General features: G+C 38.3%; 1 protein-coding gene across 1 annotated transcript in view; it reads left to right on the top strand.

Annotated features, from left to right (window-relative positions):
* The first annotated feature begins 566 nt into the window (after window positions 1-566).
* The window catches only part of KCNS3 (potassium voltage-gated channel modifier subfamily S member 3), a 43,382-nt gene continuing 16,412 nt past the window's right edge, over window positions 567-27,536 (top strand). Inside the window, exons 1-3 of the mRNA XM_070738571.1 lie at window positions 567-859; window positions 14,703-14,864; window positions 16,279-17,801. Of these exons, the coding sequence (XP_070594672.1) occupies window positions 16,328-17,801 (1,474 nt within the window). The 5' untranslated portion in view covers window positions 567-859; window positions 14,703-14,864; window positions 16,279-16,327. The remainder of the gene's footprint in view (window positions 860-14,702; window positions 14,865-16,278; window positions 17,802-27,536) is intronic.

Below are 27,536 nucleotides of genomic sequence, written 5' to 3'. Positions count from 1 at the left end.
ACCTTTCCCTCAATATGTACACTGAGAGCATATGCACCAAAGACAAACTCCTTGTGTGTCCAATCACACTTGGCCAATAAAGAATTCTATTCTATTCTATTCTATTCTATTCTATTCAGCTTCTTCAGCTCTGACAGGATAGTGGGGAACTGAAGAGGCTTCTCAGAGTAGAAGAGAAACGTCTTCAAAGGAAAGGAAAACAAGAAAGTCCAGTTGCCTCCTGACAAAAGCACCTTTGGGACAACCATGACCTAGAGACGACTGAAAATCTCTACAGACTTTTTACCTCAGCGTTCGTTTTTGTATATCTTCCCAACCCGGCCCTTTTATTGCAGTCGAAAGTGACTGCATCTACCTATTTATCATCTTTCCCGTTTGTTTGGTTTCCTCTCTCGTGTGAGAGAGAATGAGTGAGCGAGTGAGTGTGAGGTGGAGGATATAAACAAGTCGCCATGCACCATTTTATACAGCAGCCTCCTCCACCAACCAGCTTAGGCGCCTTGGACTTCAACTCCCATCATTCCCGATCGGCAAACTTATTTAAGCCGTGCTGGCGGAGGAGCGCTCCCTCGCCCCGTCGCGTTGTAAAAAAACACCGCCCGGGGAAATGGGAGTTCTCACCTGCGCTCCCGGGCGCTTCCCCGCAGGGAGGGTGTGTGTGCATGTGGGGGCGCCACCCGAAGACGGCGGGAGGGAGGAGGCCCCGCGTTCCTCAAGCCCTGCCCTTTTCCTTGCTTGGCGCTCCTCCTCTCCCCCCCTTCCACTGCACCGGGACGTCTTTCAAAGCTTCGGGGCGCCCGTGTTGTTTAGGTTCTCGCTCTCTCGCTGCGGCGCCCACAGATCCCGTTGCGCTCTGCAGGTATTCATTTTTTTTCTTTTCTCCGCTCCCCACTTTGCTGCCTCCCTCACCCTCCTCATCCCTTCTTCTATCGTCCCGGGTTAAAGGAAACTTCGTTCCGTGCGCTGCAGCTTCGCGGCTTCCAAGTTTTTTTTCCCCCCTGGCACCGGCGAGTTGATAAAAGAGCTCCGGGTGCGATTTCCTCTTTTCTTCGGTTTCAGACGTCCTTCTTGGATACCCCGTCACAAAACGGAATACACGCTCTTGATGAAGGAAAGAAAGCGGCGTCCACTATCTACCACTAGCTAGAAAAGCGGAGCCCTGCCGGGACGGTGCGTCTAAAAACCGGGATCCGAAATCTCCACTCGGGCGGCCTGGATTGGTTGGGACGTCGCCCCCTTTGCGTTGCGAGTGTGCGCTGGTTTTACTAGAAGGAGGCGCGGGCTGCAAGGTAGCCTACTCCGTCTCGTTCCCAAGGCTGAATTTTAGCTAAGTTATACGTGTTTTGAAGTAGGGTTAAAAGGCGGCGCCTGAAGGGAGCAGTGTCCGTTTGAGATGGACCTTTTCTTAAAAGCCAGGCGTTTAAAAGTCCCGTACAGGCAAGGTAGACTGGGGATGAAGAAAGTGTGTGTTTGTGTGTTTATGTGGGGTGTGTATGTGGAGGGAGATGCTTTCTTTTACTTTGAACAATGGTGATCCCGTCCCTGGCAAGATTATTTACCTTCTAACTTGAAACTGCTCTAAGCCAGAAACGTTGGACCATTCCTATTTCTGACAGTACTTGGTGGAGAGAAATGTTTTTTAGGATTCCCAGCTTCCTTCTGCTACGGTAGTACAGCTCCTTGAAAGGCTTGTTATATTTCCAAAGGAAGAAAGTCTCGCTGCAGAGTCCTATTGTATTTTCCCAAAATATATTTTAATAGGAGTTTAGATTGATTTCCTTTAAAGCATTGTTTACAACCACAGCCATGTGCGGTTCCTGAGCCTGTGTTGGCTGTAATAAACCCTAGAAGCACAATATCCTGTAATGAATCTTAGAAGCACATTATCCTTCTCTCAAATTAAGAGTTTGCTTTGCTTTTTAGAACATCTGACTTGAATTTTAAAAGTGGGTCTTTGGAAGGTTTTTAACGTTTTTTTATGGCTCTTCCCAGAAGATGGAAGGAGATTTGATCAGCAATAAACATGTCAGTGGTCAAAGTCTTATGTAAAGGGAAGTATTGGGACAAATTTCCACAAGCAAAGGAGTAAAGCAGGCAGAAAATTCAGATGCATTAATTATGGACTATGGAATGGGCTTGCTGTACAATTTATATTTCTGTAATGTGACCCATGAGTGAGAAATTGCAGTATCTATTTCTGCAAACATTGACTTTTGTTCTGCCTTGCTGTGCTGGATCTTAGTCCGGTTTGTCAGCAAAAGTGGAAAGTCATTAATTACAAGAGTACAGAAATATATTTCAATGCATTTCAGCAAGAGAAGGAACAAGGGGGGGGGGGAGAATAGCTGGATTGATGACTGCTGTGGATTTGTACCTGTGTCTCTGTGGTAGAATTGGGTGGCTTATGTCTTTTATTACTGTAGATGTTTTATATGTCCATTGAAGAAAACACAATTAAACTGCAACTTATATCCTTTGTTGGTAGAACCAAGTGTGGTAGAACTCTAGGGGATTTCTAATGCCCATTGTTATAGTAATAGTATATTGTTATGCCTGGTTAGTTCTTTAAAAAAGCAGTTGTGATATGCATGCATTCACGAGGAATCTGAAACAATATTGTAGCCAAGAATATCCAAATAAATAAATCCAAATAAATAAACACTATCAAAGGGCATTTTACGGGGAAAAAAACACAGGAGGGACAAATAAAATTTGTTCTCATCACACTGTGGTCCCTAGTCTGGGTTCCTGTCCATTCCTACACTCTGGCTTCTTTTGGATAAGAAAGAACAAGCTGAATGCCTCCCCTCCTTACAGATATTAAGTTATAGTTTTTCCTAGCCTCTGTGAGTGATTTCACTATCCAGGCTAAAAGTCAAAGTTTGTATCTTTTAGAAATTCCCAAGTGGCCAGCAGTGATATTTGTGAGTTTTTCTACACATGCCTGAAGTTTTAGTGGATGACAGGAAGCCTTTATACCCTTGTTTCAGAAATTGTTATGGAAAACTGATTTTGCAGGTAACTGCATAAGATGGTCTATCGCTGGCTGTCTTGCTCAACTTGCTTTCTGACCAGTGATGACAGGCTGAGAAATTTTTGCAAGCTCATCTGCAGAGTTATGCAACCTGCCAACCTCTGGGCCAAGGATCCAGAAACTATCAAACTTTGCAGCCAGACATTCCTTTCTACCTTTGTAAAAAATTGGAAATGGATTGTTTACATTTGGCTACAGAATGCATTTTTCTATGTACATCGAACCAGGATTCTATTCTACTCCCCCACTGCCCCCACCAGGATCAAACTTAAGAGTCCTTATCCACTGCAAATAAATTCATTAATTCCAGTTGTAAACCTTTAGGTTTACTTTTAGACTTTTGCCTGTAAATTTAAGACTCACGATCCAATCACACATAGCTTAAATCTGATACCAAAACAGTCAAGATTAAAGAGTGAAACGTAGATGCCTGTTTATGCCTGTTTAAAGGGCAGCCTTGTTGTTTAAACGTGTAAATGTACTTTATGCAAGTGAAAACATTTTCACTTCTATTGCAATTGAAATTAAGAGACTTATACTTCACTTCAGAAAACAAATGTTTAATTGGCTCTTCCAGAGTGTGCAGAATTAAGTGTATTCTGTTTAGAGTCTAGGGAGTGCACCTGATAAGTGGGCCCCAACACAAATGCCAAGTTCTGAGTTACATAATCTCATTGTATGTAGAAACAGTGAGAAGCCAAGAATATCAGCTCCTTCTGATTGTTTCATAGACTTGTTTGGATACACACACTGAAATAAATATACTTTTTATTTGTGTTTTTAAAAAAAAACATACATTGAATATTCATCACAAGGTGTGATTTAACAATAACCAGAAAATGTGTGTAATGCTGGGCTGGAATTATTTCCTAGAATGAAAAGTAATATAATGCTATAGTCCTGCTGTATATATACTGTATGGGGAGTAAGCTTCATCCGGCTCCACAGATTTCTTAGTAATAATGATGCGGAGCTTCATTACAAACTTTGTAAAGAAAAAATCAACAATAGTGATCTGATGTCAGGAATAAATGTTACTGAAAGGAGAAAAAGGGAAAGAGAAAAAAAGCAGTGAATGAATGAGCTGACAGAGATGTTTAAAGAATTCCCTTCTGACATTTTATTTCTTACTGTACTTTTCACTGTATAAGAATTTGAAATTGGTAGTAATAACAAGAATGTTAATGGACTATAAAACCAGGACTTCTCTTATAAATAGAAGGTGACCTTTAGAGAAGATGGGAACATCTGATTTGAATAATTCTTTAGAGACAAAAAGTACAGAGGGTAGGTCAGATTTTGCCCTGTCTTGACCCCCTGAGACTCACAACATTGTATCAGGAAACATTCCCACAATTAGAGTTCAAAACACAAGGCAGCATGGTCTAGTTCAGTGTTTCCCAACCTTGGCAACTTGAAGACATCTGGACTTCAACTCCCAGAATTCCCCAGCCAGCATTTGCTGGCTGGGGAATTCTGGGAGTTGAAGTCCAAATAGCTTCAAGTTGCCAAGGTTGGGAAACACTGGTCTAGTTGAAGAAAATTGGGGGGGGGGGGGGACTGAATGAATAACAGGCATCTTGTCCTCAGGGTAATTCCTAATTATGTAATACAGTCTCCCAGAGCAGTGAAAAGTCCTAATGGCCAAATCAATGTCACCTGGGAAGGGTAATCATGTGAAAGCTTTTGGCTCCAATTCAGCTTTTGCTGAATCACTTTGCTCAAAGAGAGTCTCACTGCAGTGATCTTGGAGGATTAGCTGGGTGACTGATAATATACAATAATGGCTTTGCAAGTCCTCACAATACTCCAAAGTGAAAGTGGGGCTGGATTAGACATCTTACCTTTTCTGTGACAAAGCCTTCCCTCTACCAAGGATGGTCCCTCTTCCACCACTCCGTAACATGTAGTCAGAAAGGCTGAAGGAAGCTATGTGTATAACATCACCCATCATCCAACATCAAATCACTGAATAGCCAGACTAGAAAAGACTATTACCAAAGCTACATATATTTTCAATTGCTCTTTGGCTGCAAAGCATCTGTAGAGTGATTGATACTGTTCAGGCTTCTTCCTAGATGGGTTTGTTTGCTTTTGCTATATGGTTCCCCCCCTCCCCAGCAATTTGAACAGTCTGTGCCAAACTGCAGCTGCAAGAATGCTTTTCCCCAGCCCGGCGGGATTGAACCTGTACAAATGATCTCCTTATTGTATTGCTGCAAATATGATCTGCAAGATGGAAATTTCTTAAGCGATATCATTCCATGTTCTGTTTTTGATTTTGTAAGGCAGGGCAATAAAACAGGTTGAAGTAAATGTAAAATGCTTTTCCCCCCTTCCTTTTTTGAAAGGAAAAAACAATGGTGCTCACATTTGAAAAGGAAACATTTGGCACAATTTGCTCACTGGGCTGCATAAACTGTTATTCTTAGGTAAAAATAGCAACAGCAACAACACTTAGACTTATATACCGCTTCGCATTGCTGTACAGCCCTCTCTAAGCAGTTTACAGAGTCAGCCTATTGCCCCCAACAATCTGGGTCCTAATTTTACCCACCTCGGAAGGGTGGAAGATTGAGTCAACTATGAATTTGGTGAGAAAATATGATATCAACAATCGAGTTATCGAAGCGTGGAACTCATTACCGGACTCAATTGTGTCAACCCCTAACCCCCAACACTTCTCCCTTAGACTCTCCATGATTGACCTCTCCAGGTTCCTAAGAGGCCAGTAAGGGGCGTACATAAGTGCACTGGTGTGCCTTTCGTCCCCTGTCCAATTGTCTTTCCTTTCTTTCAGCTATCCTATATATTCTCTTCCTTTCATATATCTTCTCCTCTAAGTTCACTTTCACCCTCTTTTATATTATCACTTGTCTATCTTTCTTCCTATGTATTAGTGTATTGGACAAATTAATGAATAAATAAATAAATAAAGATTAGATCTGCCAAATTGAAGGCAGTCGGCAGTACTGCATTTTAACAAACGCATCACCATGGCAAGAATAAGAAACATTTCTAAATTGGAGAAAAATACATTTAGGTTAGTGATGGACCTAGAGACCAGTTTATTCAAGGTTTCATTATGGTTCTGTGACACTCATGAGACAATTTCCAAAACCCTCTTCCTTTTGTGTCGTTTCCCACCCTCTAAAACTGAGTTTAACTGAGTTCTTGTTGATTGTCCTTCATAAATTCTAATTAGAGTGGTAGTCTTCCAATTGTATGTCAGTTCCTACTTGTGGAAATTTTGAAATCTGGCCCTCTGGAAGATTCACAGTTTGGTTGACTGAGAGGAATAAGGATGGGGTCTGCCATAATTTCTGCCAGGCAAGGATGGTGTTCCCTAATTTAAGTAGTAGAATGAAATTGACACAATTGAGTAATTTATTAAGAATCAACCCTACGTATGTAACGAGAAAGCTTTAAACTATCAAACTAAACCAAATGTACTCTTACTCTATAGGTAATATGCACTGTTACAGAAACTGTATCCCTTCCTATTTTACCTTGTTTGTACTGTTATTGTTTTTCTAGTTTGTTTTGAGCAACATATCTTTACTTTCTTTCTGTTTTATAATGTTTATTCAATAAAGACTATTTTTTAAAAAGTAGCAGAGCAATGCTGATTAAGAAGATTAAAGGAAAAACAACATATCTTCTGTATCACAGCCAATAGGAAAAATTCTAGCTTCAACCTGAAGATCAGAATGGGAGCAAAGAAGATGGGGTTAAAAGAGGGAATATGTATTTGCAAAACCTTCTGTGTGTAGAACTGCTGGTGTCCAAACTGAGCAATCGAGCATGGATTGAAGCACACTTGGTTTATGCATGGATTCAGAACACATGCATCTGGTTCACAGGAAAACCTGGTGTAGAGATATTCTGATGTGGAAACAATGGGAGAAAAAAACCTGCTTGGCAAATGAGGGACAGAGAGGTTGGGTGGGGTTAAGGTTAACTTGCAGGATTGCGAGGATGAGGGCAGAGAAAGGAGGTTTCGAGAAGGTACGGAGAGTGCTATATGGGTTAAGCAAATATATTGTAATCTTTTTATTCTAATTCCCAAGTCATTAGAACCTTCTAATTTATTAAAATTTACTGTTTTAAGAATCTTTGGCCATAGTCTTCAGGGAGTAAACCAGAACTTCTTGAAGAATGCTAACTCAAATATTTCATGAACCAGCCACAGGTGTCAAATTTGCCACGTCATGTTGCTGTCACATGATATTTTGTGATGCTTTCCCCCCTTCACGGAGATGAGGTGAGCATGGTGTATATGCAGTGAAGGGCTACCAATTTTTTTTACTACCACACTGTGGCCGTGGCTTATGCAGGACGCTCTGCATTTTGTTTCAACATCTTTCATGCAAATTGGGTGCTCTGGGATAGAGCTTCATTTTTGCTACCCCACTGCATTCCCCTCCATCTGGGCAGCAGCCCACCCCTGCATATATGTGATGCATCTGGCCTGTGGATACCAGTATGACACCCTGATTTACGCCATTTAAATTTGAACGGGCCATTTAGTACTTTGCTGAAGATGGCCACCTTAGAATTAGCATCAGGTGCAAGCAATCAGAACCACTCATTAATAGTCTCAAGCAGAGGATTTATTGTTGGTCACCTATGTTACAGGAATTTTACCAAACTCACTGAGTCCTACGGGATTGGGTGGCATAGAAATTGAATAAATTAAATTAAATTAATTCCCTTGGAAATTTTCAGTTAAGGCTTAAGAATTCTGGGGGGAGATAAGGTCTGTGCCACGTTCTGCAATGCAAAGCCTCTAAGCTTGGTACCTTCGTAACACCTCCCTCTAGTTTAGCTGAATATTCCACCACAGTTGGTAATGGAATATAACTAAGTATTCCTTTAATGATGCTAGATGTACATGGTACTTCTACTTAAGAACGCCTCTACTTAAGAACTTTTCTAGATAAGAACCGGGTGTTCAAGATTTTTTTACCATGTTTGAAATGCTAACTGCAAGAAAAAGTGATTTTCAAAAGCCCTTAGTATTGGAGGAGGCAAATTAATTCCAAATGGTTCAATGAGCTAAATTTCTCCATCCAAAAGATTGAATAGAAATAGACATACTGTACTTGTAATGGAATGGATTTCGTGTATTAATTTGATACCTATATCAATGTATTGGAAATTTGTTAGAATTCCCAACAGTAAATATATTTATTGCCATGGAAGTATTTAGGAAGGTGATGCATTATTACTCATGACTCTGGAATCATTCTTGAGAAAGGGTCATGAATAATGATTAACATTAGATTCACATTGAATGTTGGAGAGAGGTTAAAGGGGACTTTATATGAAACATTATAGACAAGTTATATTTTATTTAAAAGATTTTGATGGCTACCCAGTTTGAAACAAAACTCTGGGTAGCTCACAACAACAGTAGAACCTCAAACTATAAAAATTAAATAAAACCACAAAGCACTATAAAGTATCTGGCGATATTGTGTTATTCATTAGTAGTTTATTAAAATTTCAATGACTATATTTGTACACTTTTTTTATTAAAAAGACAAATTAGTTCCTACATCTTTGCTGGCATAATACCTCTGCAAGCTACTTGATCATGTACTTCACAGTTGAATTATGATAGGATTGGGCATCCATGCTGGATGGTGTTTAGAGCCAAATGCAATGCAATGCTTTTTGCTAGAATTTATTACCATGTACATTTTCACACCTGGCTGAGAGTAGGTGCAGATAGCCCCAGTTCCTTAATCTTTTCTATTATTTAATGATCCCAGCATGCATTTTTTTCTGAAATGCCTGATCTGTAACTTGCAGATCTCCCAGCCAGTCAAAGAACTGCATTTGATCAGAGTAGCTGTCTTCAAGGCAACGGATAGAAAGGAGTCTAGCGTTATAACCTTCTAATTAGCTGCACTATGTTTTATTCAAGTGATATAAACTGTCAGGATTTATCTTTATTTAGATCAGAGTGCCTAAAGCTGTGTTGATCATCTTGGCCCAAATAAAGCCAGGCTGTAATTGAAGCAGTACATATGTTTTAGGTGTATGAGTTTCATACAAAGAATAATAGTGAATATATTGTTTATGGTATATTCTAATGTTCCCTTTTTAAGCTGACCCATTCACATCTTGAAAATTCTCTCATTTCCTATTTTGTGGAATCTGTGTCCTACTATTGGAGGTTGAACAAAATGAAGCTAATGATCCATATATAATATACAGTGAACTGTCTTAAACAAGCTATTCCCACTACGTTTTTCTTTTACTGCTTAGCAGTCCATTAACCTTAATTAACCTTAAAAAAAAAAGTACTGTTTTTTTGCTATATCAAAGTCACTACAATGTGATGTTATTTATTTATTTTTTGTGGGAGCAACCCTCAGTAATCTATTATATACTGTAGGTAGTCCTTGGCATATTATCCCAGTCGGAACTTGAATCTCAGGCATTGAGTGAGTAGTCATTAAGCAAGACACCCATGTGTCCCTTTCAGGATTTTATTTTTAACATCAAAATAGAACATTTTGGGAGTAGCGTATGGCATTTCTCTAGGATTATTTATTTAGTGTATGGCATATCGTACATGGACTAGCAATATATATTAACATTTCATCTAGAGGAGTAGAACGTAATAAAATATAAATGTGAAAAAGATCTATGCTCAAATACCAAGGTCTAGGCCATCTAACCATTGAAGCGAAGCATCGTTTATATTTTTAAAAAATCAGATAGTGGACTGGTATATGCCTTCAGCTTACAGCCAGTCGTGATGTGATCTACAGTTTGATGTAGCATGCTGCAGTCACACTGAGGGGAGAATACACCATGTTAGGTGCGAATTCTGTTCGGGATTGTCCGTGGCTAATGTAGTTCAAAGTCTGGCAACTTTTTGTGGGATCATTTATGTTACCTTTATTGTTTCAGATGATACTGTTTCTGACAAGCCAGTGTTCTCTATCACTACAACATACAGACACAAATTAATTATACGGAGCTCAAAATGACAGACATATATGATATTCCTTTAAGTCACAAGAAGACACTGAATGGCAAGACCATTTTCCTAACAGTAACACCATTTGGGAGAGAAAGTCAGTTACTCAGAGAAATAGTGTTTGCTGTACATGATCAAGCAGACCTTAAGCAGTCATATATCACAAATACTTTAATCTGAATGACTGCATTGAGCAGAAAATTGGATTTAATAACCTCAGTGGCCCCTGCCAACACTCAGAATATACGATGACTATCAAACTCGGTATTTTTGTGGAGGGACCTAAGTTGTAGCATCAACTGCTATTGGTATTTTATTTATGTATCATTTATGTCATAATAAATTAGAATTGCAGAGTAATAAAATTAAGAACAAGCTGCTACTGAAAATGAACTCCCGTCATTGTTAAACTTTAGAAAGGAACTTAAAACATATTTGCCCAGAACTGTTAAAGTTCCACTTTTATTTCAAATTTCTTTTAAGCCTTTAATGTTATTGTCATCTATGTTTTAGTGATTGTAAGGCTTCTAAAGCCAATGAGTGATTGGACAGAATGTAAATTTTCTTAACAATACTTAATTGCAGTGATTATCCTGGTATTTTATGGGGCAGCGGTTAGAATGCAGTATTGCAGGCTATTTTTGCTGCCTGCAATTTGGCAGTTCAAATCTCACCAGGTTCAAGGTTGACTCAGCCTTCCCTCACTCCAAGGTTGGTAAAATGAGGACCCAAATTGTTGGGGGCAATATGCTCACTCTGTAAACGTCTTAGAGAGGACGATAAAGTGCTGTGAAGAGGTATATAAGTCTAAGTGCTATTGTTAAGGGCTACAGTATTTTGAAGCTACAATAAGTTAGATCTAGATGTGACTATAGGAAATGTGTCTCCTGTAAAAGCCAATAGTATGTATGTATGTACAAACATACATACATACATACATACATACATACATACATACATACATATATATATATATGTTTTCGTAGATTTTCACGGGTATATGTATGTAGATTGTTCTGAGTTCGGGTTTTGCCCCGTGTAATATTTTGAGTGTCTATGCGACGTTTCGGTGAAATCACATTCACCGTCATCAGGCTGAAGTTTTAAGCTTCATGCTGTTGTAAATATGGAATGTTTGCAACTGCCATTTCTTCCTTATAGATAGTGTTAGGGGTGGAGATTTGGTTTGAATGTAGCAAATAGATTGGGTGACTATGTTTTAGTGATTTGATTGGTTGGTGGAATCACAATTACTTGAAGGATTGACATGATGATTATTATGAAATGTTTTTTTGTTTAAGGCTGGTTTCCAAATCTCTGGTAGGTGGGACGTATCATCTCTTTTGTTTATGCAGAGGGGGTGTTTCTCAATCTCTATTGCTTCCATAGTAATTCTTCTATATAAATTTTCTGTTTTGGAAAGTAATTTAGTTTTTTCAAAGTCAATTTCGTGCCCTGTTTTTTTAATGTGCTGGACAAGGGAGGAAGTCTTTTCTTCCTTTTTAACTGCATTCTTATGTTCTGCAATGCGTGCGCTCACTTTTCGATTGGTTTGTCCAATGTATGTGGCTGCACATGTTTTGCAAGGGATTTCATAGATTCCTTGGTGTTCTAGTCGGATTTTATCTTTTGGGTTCCTTAGGATGTTTGCTATTTTTTGGTTAGTGACAAATGAAGTTTTGATCTTATGTTTGTGCAGAATTTTACTAATTTTGTCTGTGGTGCCCTTGATGTAAGGGAGGAGGGTGGTACCATTATCCTGTTCTTGATCTTGATTTTTGGGGGGTGTCTCTTTTTTGATTAGGTTTGTGATTGTTTTCCTTTCGAATGCATTAGAAATTAATACATCTTTGAGTTTGTTCAATTCAGTTTTTAAGTGCTCATGGTCAGCTAGGCATTTGGTTCTGGTGATGAGAGTTTTGGCTACTGAGGTGATCTGTGCGGGGTGGTGGTGGGAGTGTGCATTTAAATAACGGTTGGTATGGGTTTTCTTTTGGTAGATGGTGTGTCCTAGGGTGCCATTGGGTTTTTTATAGATTAGTACATCCAGAAAGGGAAGTTGATCATTGGCTTCTGTTTCCATAGTAAATTTTATTTTGGGGTGTAGGCTATTGAGATGTGTGAGGAAATTGTCTAGTTTTTCTCTTCCATGTGGCCAAATTACAAAGGTATCATCAACATATCTCAGCCAAAGTTTAGGTTTGTGTTTAGATTGCTCTAATGCATTATTTTCAAAATATTCCATATAGAGGTTGGCGATGACAGGTGAGAGGGGTGTTCCCATGGGGGCTCCCTCTATCCGTTTATATCTTTGTTCATTATAGATGAAGTATGTATTAGTCAGACAGTGGTTGGTTAGATCTAAGATATATTTGGGGGGCTTGTGTTTGTTTTGGATAGCTGTTAAGGCTTCTTTAATAGGTATTTGGGTGAAAAGGGATACGACATCAAAACTCACAAGTAGGCCACCAGGTTGTAGGTTTTGTTTTTTTAATTATTTGTATAAAGTGGAATGAATTTTGTACATATGAGGTGATAGTTTCTGTATAGGGTTGAAGATATTTGGCTAAAAATTTGGCAAGATTTTGTAGACGGGAGCCTATGGAGCTGACTATTGGCCTGAGAGGTATTCCTTCTTTGTGTGTTTTTGGAAGGCCATAGAGTTTTGGACATATGGAAGATTTTTCTCTGGGGATGATTCTTTTTTGGATTTCTTCACTGATGGGAGAGGCTTTTATTTTGGATTTGGTGGTTTTTTCCAGGTAGGTGGTAGGATCTGTCCAGCACATTAAAAAAACAGGGCACGAAATTGATTTTGAAAAAACTAAATTACTTTCCAAAACAGAAAATTTATATAGAAGAATTACTATGGAAGCAATAGAGATTGAGAAACACCCCCTCTGCATAAACAAAAGAGATGATACGTCCCGCCTACCAGAGATTTGGAAACCAGCCTTAAACAAAAACACATTTCATAATAATCATCATGTCAATCCTTCAAGTAATTGTGATTCCACCAACCAATCAAATCACTAAAACATAGTCACCCAATCTATTTGCTACATTCAAACCAAATCTCCACCCCTAACACTATATATAAGGAAGAAATGGCATTTGCAAACATTCCATATTTACAACAGCACAAAACTTAAAACTTCAGCCTGATAATGGTGAATGTGATTTCACTGAAACGTCGCATAGACACTCAAAATATTACACGGGGCAAAACCCGAACTCAGAACAATCTACATACACACACACACACACACACACACACACATATATATATGGGGGGGGATGTGTATGTGTGTTTTTGTATATATATGTCACATGTTTTTTTGCTGAATTTGAAAATTAAGGGAGACTAGGCCTCATCAGCTAGCCATACCCACTGGAACTTGAACCTGCAACCTTTGCCTTGTAAGGCAGAGAATTATCCTCTAGGCTACAGTATCCAATCCCTTCAGCTCTGCACCAGGGAAGGGTTACATATTTTTGTGTTGAATCACCCTGGTGTATTGAAGGAACATCACAAGCTCCTTATTTGCCTCTGGGCCCAACCCAGGGCCATTTCCAAGGCAGTTAATTTTATTGATAGCCGACAATTCTATCTGTATGTGTCACATGTTTTTTTTGCTGAATTTGAAAATTAAGGGAGACTAGGATAGATCTATTTCGGCCTTATTTTGGCCCCATCAGCTAGCCATACCCACTGGGACTTGAACCTGCAACCTTTGCCTTGTAAGGCAGAGAATTATCCTCTAGGCTACAGTATCCAATCCCTACACACACACACACACACGTATATGTATATGTATATGTGTTTGTATGTATGTATGTATGTATGTATGTATGTATGTATGCACAAACACAAACATTACAGGAACACTTGGTGCTTTGTGCCAATTAAATATTTATACTCATAGCTGTTTATTTAAAAACAAATTCCAGATCTGGGGAATTTTATTTATTTTATTTTATCATAATTTAAAGCTGGGGATTTTAATTAAAATATAACAATATACAAAATTTACCTGTAAATGAATAAAATAATTTTAAATTTAGCAACTTAATGGGTTTTCTAGTCTTTAGGTAGGAATTAGGATTTTTGTGTCTTAGGTGAGAATTATTGCTATGCAGAGAAGGAGCATATGGAAGTCTGAGTCAGCTATTAAAACCACAGATTGCATGTGGAAACCAGAAGTAGAGGCAAATGCTTCTGACTTGCTCCATTTTGACCGCAGAACCTCAACCATCCAATCACAGCTTCCAGAGGATCTGCATTGCAGATACATACGTAGAAGTGAGAACCTGTGGTTGAACTTGGATTTAGGGATTGTTCGGGTTTGTTATTGCTGTCCTGGTTTTCCTGCTGTGCTGTGATATTCCTGCCCGATTTGGTGCTGGGTCTTGTAATTGATAATCTTAAGTAATTCTAGCTTGCCCTTACGTGGGAATTGAGTTGTGGGAGCAGCTCAACAGTTCATGGCCCCAATGGCAACCATGGATCAATTCAGAGGTCCTGAAAACCTCTAAGATAAATCTTTTGTAACCACATTTCTTATATCTCTTTTTTTCTGATCAACATTGTTTTCATCACCACTTGTCTTAAAAGCTATGTGGGTAATAAAATAATCATAACCTGTTTGTTTTGTGTTTTTTCCCCCTCAGGTATCTTTGAATGTTTTTCAATGTGCAGAATTTGGCAGCTTGAAAGTTGTTTCAGTTCTGGTTTGGTGGCAGAACCTGAATGCTTGTAGATACAATCTGCTACAGGAGGAAATGCTTCTAGAACTGGCAAATGCCTTAAGAAGAGACTTTTTATCTTTCCTGGTGAGTAGTAAAATAAGGATTGTCAGAAAATGAAGAGAGAGAGAGAAAAGACAACCAGTTATTTCCGAACCAAATTAAAATGTCAACATTAGGTATTGTCCTAAAGAATGTGCCTTTTTATAGATATTAAACCAGACTTGATCACATAACCAGTTTAATATTTAAAAAAATAATAATATGAGAGATAAATGAATCCTAAAAACAAGCCTTTGCAGATTATAAAATCTTATCTATTATTTATATAGCCACACAAGTTACTGATGATGTTACCTAAATGGGTAATGAAACATTTGCAAGCAAACAACCAAACTCAGAGAACACCAAGGACTTCACAGTTCAATCCTTAAATATATGTATATATATATTATTTTCTTTGGGACCCAAAGCCTAACCATGCTTGTATGGAACAAACCAGTTGCATGTGGAGGAGGCAGTCCTGAATATAACCGAGAGCCAAGCCTTTTAGCTTTTAAAGGTTAACTTCAGCCTTTTAGATTGTCCCGGAAATCCTACATGAAACTAAGCCAGTGCCCACAACACAAGCGTTACATGGTTCTCACCCACCACCATGTGGGTAGCTGCACTGGGCAGCAATATCAGTTTCCAGGTGAATTTCCAAACAACCTCACATTGAACATGTTGCAGTACTGCATTCTGGTTGTGGTGAGTATGAGTTGTCAGGGTCTCTTGCTTCAGATATACTGACCATGGCATCTACCTGTCAATCTAGCAATAACTGGGAGTCTTCCAAATTGCAGATCTGCTCTTTCAAATAAAATGACATTTGTCCAGAATTAGAACTGGAACAAATCAGGAATCAAAATCCAATCTGGACTTTTTCCTAGTGAGAAAAGGAAAAATAAGTTTTTTTGGAAAAAACTTTTAAATTACAGTATCTGAAAGATTAATATTAATTAAAGTGATACAATTGTGAGAGCAATAAAATTACTATTTTGTATTTTTAGATACCTAGGTTGATGGAAAAGGTAAGAGAGTATAAGGCATTCTTTATTGTATACAAACCTGCTACTTCTGATCTAATTAACGGTCTTTTAAGTAATTTAACAGCATTACAATGAAAACATTTAGTTTTGCATGATCCAATATGGGTCAGAGAAATTTAGTCTTTCGAGCTTTCGGATTCATGCTGGAGTCTATCCTGAGGGAACTTCTCTCTACTGGTATATGTTCTGCTAGAGAGAAGTTCCTTGAAAATGGGTCCAGCATGAGTCCGAAAGCTTGGAAAACAAAACTGATGTTTCCAGTGACTGACCTAGATTGGAACTCACAATATTATTTGCCTTCATTCATGACATTTAGTATTGTTCATAATTTTCCCCTTCCATTTTAAATCGTTCCAATGAACACCAGTCTAGAGTGGATCACCTACCTGTGTTTTGTGTTGCCTTTTTAGGTGCAGTGTAATATTATGTGCCTTGCAAGCAGAGCTCACAGTGATCAAAATGGTGTATGGTGAATTCTTCCACAGACCAGGACAAGATGAGGAGCTTGTCAATTTGAATGTTGGTGGCTTTAAACAGTCCATTGATCAAAGTACATTGCTGAAATTTCCTCACACAAGGCTCGGGAAGCTACTCAGGTGCCATTCAGAAGAGGCTATTCTGGAACTTTGCGATGATTACAGTGTGGCAGACAAGGAATATTACTTTGATAGGAACCCTTCTTTCTTCAGATACGTGCTGAATTTTTATTACACAGGTAAACTCCATGTTATGGAAGAACTTTGTGTCTTCTCCTTTTGCCAGGAAATAGAGTACTGGGGGATCAACGAGCTCTTCATCGATGCTTGTTGCAGTAATTGGTACCAAGAAAGAAAAGAAGAATGTCCTGATAGAGAATGGGATCAAAGAAGCCCAGGTGGAAGTCTAGATTCTTCTGATGATGAGTCTTCTTCCATATTTGAGAAGGAGCTTGAGAAGTTCGATAAGCAGTGGTTTGGAGAGTTGCGCAAGAAAATATGGATCAGAATGGAGAACCCTGCGCATTGTTTGTCGGCCAAACTGATCGCTGTGTCTTCCTTAAGTGTGGTCCTAGCATCTATAGTGACTATGTGTATTCATAGCATGCCAGAGTTCCAGAAGGTGGGTGTCAATGACAAAGAGGTTGAGAACCCAATCCTGGATGTTGTGGAGCTCATATGCATCATCTGGTTCACCTCTGAGCTTGTGATCAGATTAGCTGCTGCTCCGAGTCAGAAGAAGTTCTGGAAGAACCCACTGAATATCATCGACTTTGTTTCGATCCTTCCATTTTATGCCACTTTGGCTGTGGACACCAAAGACGAAGAAAGCGAAGACATTGAAAACATGGGGAAGGTGGTTCAAATTCTACGCTTAATGAGGATATTCCGAATATTGAAACTAGCACGACATTCTGTTGGATTGCGGTCTTTGGGTGCAACCTTAAGGCACAGCTATCATGAAGTTGGGCTTCTGCTTTTGTTCTTAGCTGTTGGGATTTCTATTTTTTCTGTTCTGGCTTACTCAGTGGAAAAAGATAATGATGGTTCAGAGCTGAATAACATCCCTATTTGCTGGTGGTGGGCCACAATCAGCATGACTACCGTTGGCTATGGGGATACCTACCCAGTTACCCTGGGAGGAAAGATCATTGGCACAAGTTGCATTATCTGTGGAATATTGGTGGTAGCTCTTCCTATCACTATCATTTTCAACAAGTTTTCAAAATACTATCAGAAGCAGAAGGATATTGATACAGATCAGTGCAATGACACTCCCAAGGAAAAGACAAATGATCTCCCTTATTTTAACATTAGGGATCTTTATGCAAAAAGGATGCACTCCTTTATTTCTAGCCTTTCTTCCGTAGGAATTGTAGCCAACGATCAAGATTCAACAGATGCTTCCAGTATTCAAGATCTTGATGATGTTTATAACACAACGTCTTTGCAGAATGGTACAGGAAAATGAGTTGAATCTCTCTCTATTTCTTTAAGGTTTCCTTCTAATATCAGCACAGCTTTTGTAAAGGCCACTTAATTCTCAGGGTATTTAACTCTCTGCCATATTAGGGCATTCTTTGCTATGAAGATGTCACACATTCTTTACTGTTTAGATGAGGCTTAAAGGATAGACGAATGGTGGTTTAGCTTTTAACATGGCATAGGAAAAAGGCATTGAATGTTTGTTTCTGGACTTACATGTATTAAACTATGGCTTGGATTGAGGTCTCCAGAGAAAGGGAGAATTGTGGCAACTAGGAAATGTGCCCCAGGGAGATAGAATCCTAAGATGCAGATATTCTTAGAAATGTATGCAAGTTCAGATAAAAACCTGTTAATGTGGGTGACAGATGCTCTTAAAGTCAGTGGGTGCCTGCTAGCACAAGAAGCTCCTGTTCTGTAGAGAGGTTTCATTTCTTCAGCCATACTTTTGTTAGTCCCAAAGATGCTTTTCCAAGAGTCAGAACTGAAGAAGCTTCTTGGATGAGAAGCAAAAGTCTTTAAAAAACCCCAGAAAGTTCAGTCGCCTCTTGAAAAAGCTCCTCTGGGGCAACCATGACCTGGATGATTGAAAATGTCCCTAGACATAGAGTACTTTTGTTAGGTTTCCTTAAACTTACCAAAGACTCAGGTGTTAATCAGCAACCCCAACTGAAGAAATAAGTCCCTTGTTCCCATTTCTAAAATGCAATTTATCTTGTGACATACGGACATCAAACTTGCATGCCTGACCATAAGAGATTAATACATTATATTTCCTAGGCAACCCCTTGGACTTCTATTATACTGCTTGAATTTGCTTTGTGAATCTTGTGAATCAGATTGTGGTACTGATGGGAGGGTCAGGTTGTCAGTTCACTGACCTTGACATTTTTGCATAGGATAGCTATAAGGATCATCAAAGCCATAGTTTATTTACCAAGCTGTACAATCCAAATCAAAGTCTCATGGTTACTGAGAATAAACCCCATAGTATTCTTTGAACCAGCAGAGCAGAACTATATAACTGGAAGTGAATTTCAGAACTCTCATTGACTCACCTTAAAACCTCACCTCTGTTCTTCCGTGGCTGTTTCTGCTTTGGCTACTGGGGAGAATAGAATAATACTTGGCAACCAAAAGGTATAGCTTTGATTGCTCAGGAAGAATAACAAGCTCATGGAAGAACTTCCATGAAGTCAATATATACATCTCTGCACAATAATGACCAATGCAGTCCATAAAGGCAAAGTTGGTTGTCAGGTTTTAAATAGCCCATTGCCTTCTTTTGATCAGGTATCGGCAGTTGCCAGCTGTGGCTCCAGGACTAGAAAAGAATGCAATGGAATGCAGTGGCGGCAGCATTATTTGCAGTACAATAGAGCCAATTTCATGGGTAGTGGAGAGGTAGTTCATCCAGACAACCTTATTAAGAGTCCCAGTGCCTAAACCCTATAGAATTATTGCCCAGCCTGACCTTCTTATATGGTAAGAAAAACCTGGGGAGGTTCTTATAACTATAGACATTTTAAGGCTGACCTCTTTTCCTTCTTTATCGATCGAGCCCCAGTTGTGTGTTTCTTTTGCTACTCTGGATCCAGGACTATTTGAGGGAATCCATTCCAGTATGATAAAATGTGATGATTTTTTTTTTAGTTAGATTGGTTTCTGGTTTGGAAAAGCACAACCCCCCCTCCACCTTCTTTCCTTAGTGTGGTTTGACCTTGTTAAATTGACTGAATATAAAGCCTGAATGTCAGGTTGTGCCTTTGTGGGGAAAGTTGTGTTGTCTTGCGTTTTTTCCCCCTATACAGTGGTACCTGTACTTACGAACTTAATTCGTTCCATGACCAGGTTCTTAAGTAGAAAAGTTTGTAAGAAGAAGCAATTTTTCCCATAGGAAACAATGTATCAATCAATCAATCAAAATAATGTGTGCGATTGGGGAAACCACAGGGAGAGTGAAGGTCCTGTTTCCTCCCAGGAGATTCCTAGAGTGGCCCCATGGAGGCTTTTCCCCACCTTTTCCGGCCCTGTTTCCTCCCAGGAGATTCCTAGAGAGGCCCCATGGAGGCTTCTCCTTGCCTTTTCCGGTTACAGTTTTGGAGGCTCCGGTTTGAGAAGAGGCAAAAAAATCTTCAACACCCGGTTCTTATCTAGAAAAGTTCTAAATAGAGGCGTTTGTAGGTAGAGATACCACTGTACTGATAACATGGCAGGAATACATTAGGAGCTGCTATAAATGGTACTGCCTTCATTCTTTAAGGAATTCATTCTGAAAGATTGACATCAGCCAAACAGTGCCTGAAATCTTGGGGAATCATTGTAAGATATCAGATTACCAGAGAGCAAAAGCCTTTAAATCCAGAGAACCTATTGCAATACACTTTCTGCAACAGAATGACCAGGTTTCAGTCTTGTATTTGTGGCAGCCGGAGTATGTGATCAGTTCCCAGTAATTTAGCTAAATCCCCTTCTTCTGGTCATCATCTTGTATCTCAGCCTGCCTGTGTTTGAAAAGGCCAGTAAGTGTTACAGAGAAAGAAATATTATTTATCATTTTAGTAGAAAGCATCAACTAGAAAACCTCAAGGTATTGTTATCCTAGCTGTAAGCTCTCCTGCTCTGGCATCTGCAAAAATTACCCCAGCTCACAAAACGAAAAAGCAAAAAAATCAATAATAACAATGCTACTGTTGAAGTACAATAGGTGAGACGTTTTCTGACTTCTAGTGAAATACAGATGCCTTTTGTAAAGTCACCAGGCTTAAAGGAAATAACTTTGTAGAAGTTAGAGGGATATTATAGTTATATTTCTCTAAACTGCATTCTGAACCTCATTTGTCCTCTAGTGTTGAATTCTAAATTAATAAATTTACTACACATTGGTGATGGATATTGGGAGGGTATGTTTGTCAGAAGCTAACATAGTATAGCAGCATCTTTTGCCAGCTGTGGTTCTGCAAATTTTTTTTAACAATGTTGGAGTAATATATCGCCTTCTCCAGTTGCATGCTAATAAAAAGAACAATCTTCCCTGCACCTTGTAGAAACTAAAATGGAGAAAGTTTCCCCTCTCTTCCATGGTTTTTTTTCATGAATGAGGGTTGTTCCTTTCCTAATGAATGTAGATATTGTTCCTAATCACTTTGCTACAAGCCTTTCCTCTCCCTAAGTTACAATGTTGAACCGCTGGTTCTCTTAGTAAAGAGAGTTTCCTTAATAGCATTGAATTAATAAGGTTCTCCCAGTCATATCTATTTGCAACTTGCTATACCGTGATGTGCAGGGGCGGAATCCTGTTTTTGTTGCTGCGCATGCAGCTTTCAATGTTCTGTGTGCGCACACATGCATCCCAGTGTGGTTTTGCTTCTCTGCATGTGCAGGAAGCAAAATTTTACGAAGGGATGCGCGTGAGAGATTTGGGTGATTTTTTTGCTTACGCACATGTTTTGTGAGATTTTGGTTCCTGTGCATGCACAGAAGAAAAAACATGTGTGCATACAGGACACCCAAAACTGCGCGCGCAGCTTTTACTACCGGTGCGGCATATTTGACCCTTCCGGCAGGAACCTGCTACTGGTGATGTGGGGAGGGGAGAATCCTGAATCTTTCTAACTGAAAAGACAAATGATTCATACATATACTGGCTCATGACATCACAATGTTTTATTTATTTTATTTTATTTTATTTTATTTTATTTTATTTTATTTTATTTTATTTTATTTTATTTTATTTTATTATTTTATTTTATTTTATTTTATTTTATTTTATTTTATTTTATTTTATTTTATTTTATTTTATTTATTTTATTTTATTTTATTTTATTTTATTTTATTTTACAGTATTTTATTTTATTTTATTTTATTTTATTTTTTATTTTATTTTATTTTATTTTATTTTATTTTATTTTATTTTATTTTATTTTACTTTATTTTATTTTATTTTATTTTATTTTATTTTATTTATTAGATTTGTATGCCGCCCCTCTTCGAAGACTCTTAATGATGTTACTAAGATGTTACTAAGTACATCTCCAAGGCCCCCAGGCAGAGCGCGGAAAAAATAACCATCTGGACTGGAAAAGGCGGGGGATCCTCTACCAAATTTTATGCTTATTCTATCAGGAAATGCAAAACAGTTTTTGGCTGAGCTGACTGAGCTCCCAGCGTATCTGGAGGGCAGCAGGTTGAGAATAACTGATGTAGTTTCTTGGTTTTATTCTTATTTCACATGTTTCCTTCAGTGAATCCATATTCTCTCATCCACACACTAAATGTATAACTCAACATAATTGTGCTCGGTTATATTGGATCGCTGACCTTTTTTAATTGAAATTACCTGAGCAATTAATATTCATGATATAGTCCACTTCTCAAATGGTAATTTCTACAAGTGGAATAACAAGTTCTGCTGTTTGAAGGGTCATCCTATCTAGTCAGGTTATAGAATAAGCTATGTTCTATCTAGTCGGATTATGCTGGATTCAGTGATACACACCCATTATTAATCACTAAAATAGTCAAATCTTTAGCTTGAATTCTGGAAGCTTTTCACCACTAGGTTCAACATTGTTAATATGTCATAATTTTTAGGAAATATTCTTCTCTAAAAATATTTCCTCTTCTTTCAACTGTCTCCTCTATTAATTTTACATGAATTTATCCACAAATTCAAATCCTGTTCTCTCTCATCATGCAGGGTTGGCCATTATGTGTAGCTGCTAGCAGGTTGCTCATTCTTGGGTTAGGAGAAGGTTTTGAGGCAAGATGAACAAGACTTCTGGTACAGCAGTTAATAGTCTAAGACAGGGGTCTCCAACCTTGGCAACTTTAAGACTTGTGGACTTCAACTCCCAGAATTCCTCAGCCAGCAAAAGTCTTAAAGTTGCCAACGTTGGAGACCCCTGGTCTAAGACCTAAGTCTGGAGTATTCATTTTTTAAAAAAATATTTTTTTCTCTACATATCTCATATTTACAACACAATACATATACCATAATAATACATCTATACTAACATTAATTGCTTTGGCTTGAAGGTCTTACTATTATTATGTGTCAGTCCATTCTTTAATTATCTCTTCATTTCCCCCTTTTCACTTCCTCTCCCATCTACTTTTCTCTCCCTTCTTCCCTCTCCTCTCCTCCATCTCTGTCCCTCTTCTCTTCCTACTTCCTCTTCCTCCTTCATATTCCTTCCCTGAGTAAAATAACTCTGTTCTACTAAATATTTACTATGGCAGACTGGCAGTTTATTTTTTAGAAATATAGAAACATTGAAGACTGACGGCAGAAAAAGACCTCATGGTCCATCTAGTCTGCCCTTATACTATTTCCTGTATTTTATCTTACAATTGATATATGTTTATCCCAGGCATGTTTAAATTCAGTTACTGTGGATTTACCAACCATGTCTGCTGGAAGTTTGTTCCAAGGATCTACTACTCTTTCAGTAAAATAATATTTTCTCACGTTGCTTTTGATCTTTCCCCCAACTAACTTCAGATATTCTTCTCTGATTTTGTCCAGCCCATTATTGCACTTTTATTTTTCTACCTCATATTCAAATTCATTCATATGTCATTTATCTGATGCTGCCTCCTTGTCTAGTTTTGTCATCTGGATTATTTATATTGTTTCCATTTCCTCCCTTTTCCTTTATTCTTAATTGCTTCTTTTTTCTAAATAAACTTCCTGTCTAACCAATCATAAAGTTTCACTCAAATGTTATAATATTCAGAATCTTCTTTATCTTTAATTTTCATTGTCAGTCTATTCATTTCTGCACAATCCAATATTTTCTTCAAAACTTCTCCTTCCATCGATATCACATTTAATTTCTGTTTTTAATTGCCACTATACCTGATGTTGACTTATGAGTCGTTGTATCAGTAGCAAAACGTGCTTCAGCATACATCACAACGTTACAGCAGGCTACATTTCATAGACCAGGAAAGAATAGTTGGAAGTCATAAATGGTTCATTGAGAATGGTTCAGTTTTAGAAAGCAGTTTGTCGCTTCCTAGGTAAAAAGGAGCTTTGTTTTTTTCTCACTTAGCTGGTCTGTCAGTCTGAAAATGCAAAACCCTTTTTGTTTTCCTTGATTTTTGTTTTAAAGTTAGTTTGGAAATTTTAATTGAAAAAGGCGATGCAATAGCTTCTTGAATGCAGCAATTCATTGGGTATTTATTCCCAGCACTCGTCCATAATCTCCTGTGCTTTCTGCAGTAGATGTTGAAAAAGACTGAAATCTATTAGAAATCTGGAGAAAGTTCTTTCAGAAGAATTGATAGCTTTTATAAAACCATTACCTCTTTTTTGATCTTCTTGTTCCCCGATGCTCTCTTTTTAAAAGGCCTAAGTAACCACATTCTGCAATTTGCGTAACTTAACGGGGTTTATAAAAATTCCTGCGGCTGATGTGTGCCTTTTAGGATTATCAGTCATTTAATCGCAGTGAAGTGAAAATCATTAAAAAGTCAGCTACATTCTGCATTGTGTTCACTTTTCTAAGATCTCTTTCTGTTGTCTTTGAACTTTTAGGATTAAAAGTCACTTTATCCAGTGGAATTAATACATCAGCAGTCTCCTGCAGTAATATTCATTGTAGAAACTTGAGAATATTTTTCAAAAGAGCCTGAGGAAAATGATTAAGTAGAATCATTAATTGTTGCATTTTAGTTTTGTTTATATTTTTATTATATTTTATTAACATTATTGCTTAAATGATTCCTCATATATGTAGCAGGGAGATCGGTAGATCCAAACAGTTCAAATGGGTATAAATATTTATTGCAAGTGTAAGCTCTCTACAAAAATATGAACTACTAACGGTCCAAGGAAATTGGTGGTAGATAAGGAGTTAAAGTTGGGCTGGAGTTAGCTCTCTTGTGGGCATGAAGGGACTCACAACCGATGACATGTTTGATCCCTCCCTTGGGCTCAATCTGGTAATCTCTTACAACTTTATACGGTCTGTGACTACCATATAAAAGTTGTTTTCATAGAATGGCTTCAGATGTCTTCAATCCTGTTAGTAAATTAATCCATTGCTAAATAGTGAAACACATGCATTTTCATGGAAATAATTTTCTGGCAGACAAGGCTTCAACCTAGAATATTGTTACACTGAGCCTATACCGTGATTTTATTATCAGCTATTATGCACGGTTCCTTGTCTTTTTATGGGGTGTTTCTTTGAACCTGGAAACTGTGTTCTCTTGGGAAATCAGGCATTTAAGTTAAGTGACAACAAGTGTACACCCCTGCCTGCTCCATAGTGCCCTGTTATACTGTGTTGGCTCCCCCTGAACCTAAGGGGTATATTTTTTCTGTGGTTTATGTGATTCCTGTGAGCCCAGGAAAAAATTAAAGAGGTGTTGACAATATGGTTTGAACACCCAAACCTACCCTAAAGCATCTTTTTGGCTTCAAATTCAAAGCCAAAATTCAAAGTACTGCACATCCCTATTTCTGGTTTACCTTAAACAAATATTTAATGCCCCCCTCCTCCTCCTGCCACTGCCACCTTTTCATTAATGTACGTGTTGATTACTGCATAAGATTTGAAGTACCTGTATCTTCATCTCTCTGGAGGTCCAGCACAGTGGGCTTTATTTATTTAGGGTTTTAAGACTGCAATTTAAGGTTTTGAGTGAATGGGAGAGGATACCGCACTGGAAAGTATCCAAGAATATATTTTTCACCATTTTTAGCCAGTGATAAGTAATTGCTTTGGGAATTTGGATACTCTAGTAACAGTTATTTATCTTTTGAGCTCATACTAGCTCACTCATTGAACAGAGCCACATTTATTTCATTAAACAATAGGGGAAAAATACCTATGAGTAAATGATGATAGAATTGGTGCCTCGTCTGCAATTATTTCTGTTCTGCTAGGCTTTCTTTTAAAGACACCGTTATCTCTGTAATTTGGAAGTAGGAAGGGAGTAGAGAGTCTCTTTGAAACTGAATGTTAGGAGAATAAGGTTTTGTTATGTGCAGTAAATGTTGCTATATTTTTTTCCTCTTTTCCTCTACCCTAAACACATACATAGATATTACCTTCTTGCTTCTGAGGTTCTAAGTTGTGTATACAACCAAGCAAAATAGAAAACATAGAATTATTTTTTTAAAAAATAATCTGGAAACAATAACAAAATATAACAGCACAAATTTACTCTAATCTAATCACCAAAGATTGTTGGGAAAACCCAGGTTGCACACATTCTCCAGACTACAAGAGTCAGGGTCATTAACGAGTATACTAGACTCCCTCTCTGAGTGGGCAAATGTATACTGAACATGCTCTTAGTATACCATACTCAGAGTAGCACGAAGCCAATGACTTCAGCCTGAAGATGGCGAATGTGATTTCGCCACAACATCGCAAAGACACTCAAAATATTACACGGTAAAAATCCCGAACTCACAACAATCTACAAATATACCCGTTAAAATTTACAAAAATTTACAAAAGAGAGAGAGAGAGAGAGAGAGAGAGAGAGAGAGAGAGAGAGAGAGAGACTGAGACTGACTAGGGATGAATTTTATTTGGTGTGGTGAGGTTGCATATGTACTGTAATTAATGGATCTGGTACTCTGTGGTTATGGAACCCTTTCAGCTCCCAGACTTGATACATTATGCAGTATCTTCATCTAGCCTTAAATTCTATGAAGGATGCGATGAAACCTTTGCTCTCAGATTGTTCCACTCTGCTCCTGACATAGATAAGGTGGGCTGCTATAAGGATTTGAACTGTGTCGTTCTGCATTGTACGAATAGGGCAGGAAGCATAAGGTTAGCACAATGTCCTCACAGGAGAACACCTTTCACATTAGTGGAGGAATGTGGAGGTCCAGCTGCTTCTAAAGTGCCACTGCTTTCATCCCCATAGCCATAGATTGCAAGTGCTCCACTCTATGGGGCTTGTGTTATCTATATCTATAAAAGCGAAAACCACTCATGCCATAATCATGAAATCTCCGGAACTGTAAAGCCTACAAACTTGAAATTTGCAACGTATGTTCCTCTTGGCTCCTAGGTGCTCACTAAGAAAGGATTTTTCAAAATGATCATCAGATGGGATCGTGCATGGGAGGCAAAGGTGATTAGGATGAAAAAAATATCCAGGCAGCCCTAGTAGTATATCGCATTGAAACTTTTTAAAAATCCACCCTCCATGCCTAGCATTGGTAGATTTCTTCATTTTAATGGCGACAGCTGTTTATATCACCGCTGTCTGAATCCTAAAAGCCTCTGCTGAACTGGGGTGCAACCAGACCTAAAAAGATCCCACGTTTTCCTGTAGGGACCACCAAGGCAAGTAATCGTCCATTAGAAAATGTAACAGTTAAGAATCAAAAGCCTGTGAGAGCAGCTGAAAACAACAATTTTTGAGCCCAATTTTTTTTTGTGGCCATTGTACAATCATCTCGGCAGATAACATCCTTTTGAGCTGAAAAAGTTTTACTTTGTACTATTCCACGAGTTAATCCTATTCAGAGACTCCTTGCTATGAAATAATTGCCTTTGTTTGGGCTGTGAGGAGCTTTGAAATTATACGGAGATAAATGCCTATTAAATGGCAGTCAGAAGTGTTTTCAGGAGATAGAAGACAGTTACTGAGGGCTTTACTTCTGATGGCTTGAAATGTTGAAAACACGGACTAAAAATCACTGCACACACTGCTGTGGTTTCTAAATTTAG

This window comes from Erythrolamprus reginae, chromosome 1 (genome assembly GCF_031021105.1).
Source record: "Erythrolamprus reginae isolate rEryReg1 chromosome 1, rEryReg1.hap1, whole genome shotgun sequence".
Classification (NCBI taxonomy): Eukaryota; Metazoa; Chordata; class Lepidosauria; order Squamata; family Dipsadidae; genus Erythrolamprus; species Erythrolamprus reginae.
This window is presented reverse-complemented; position numbering and strand designations above follow the sequence as displayed.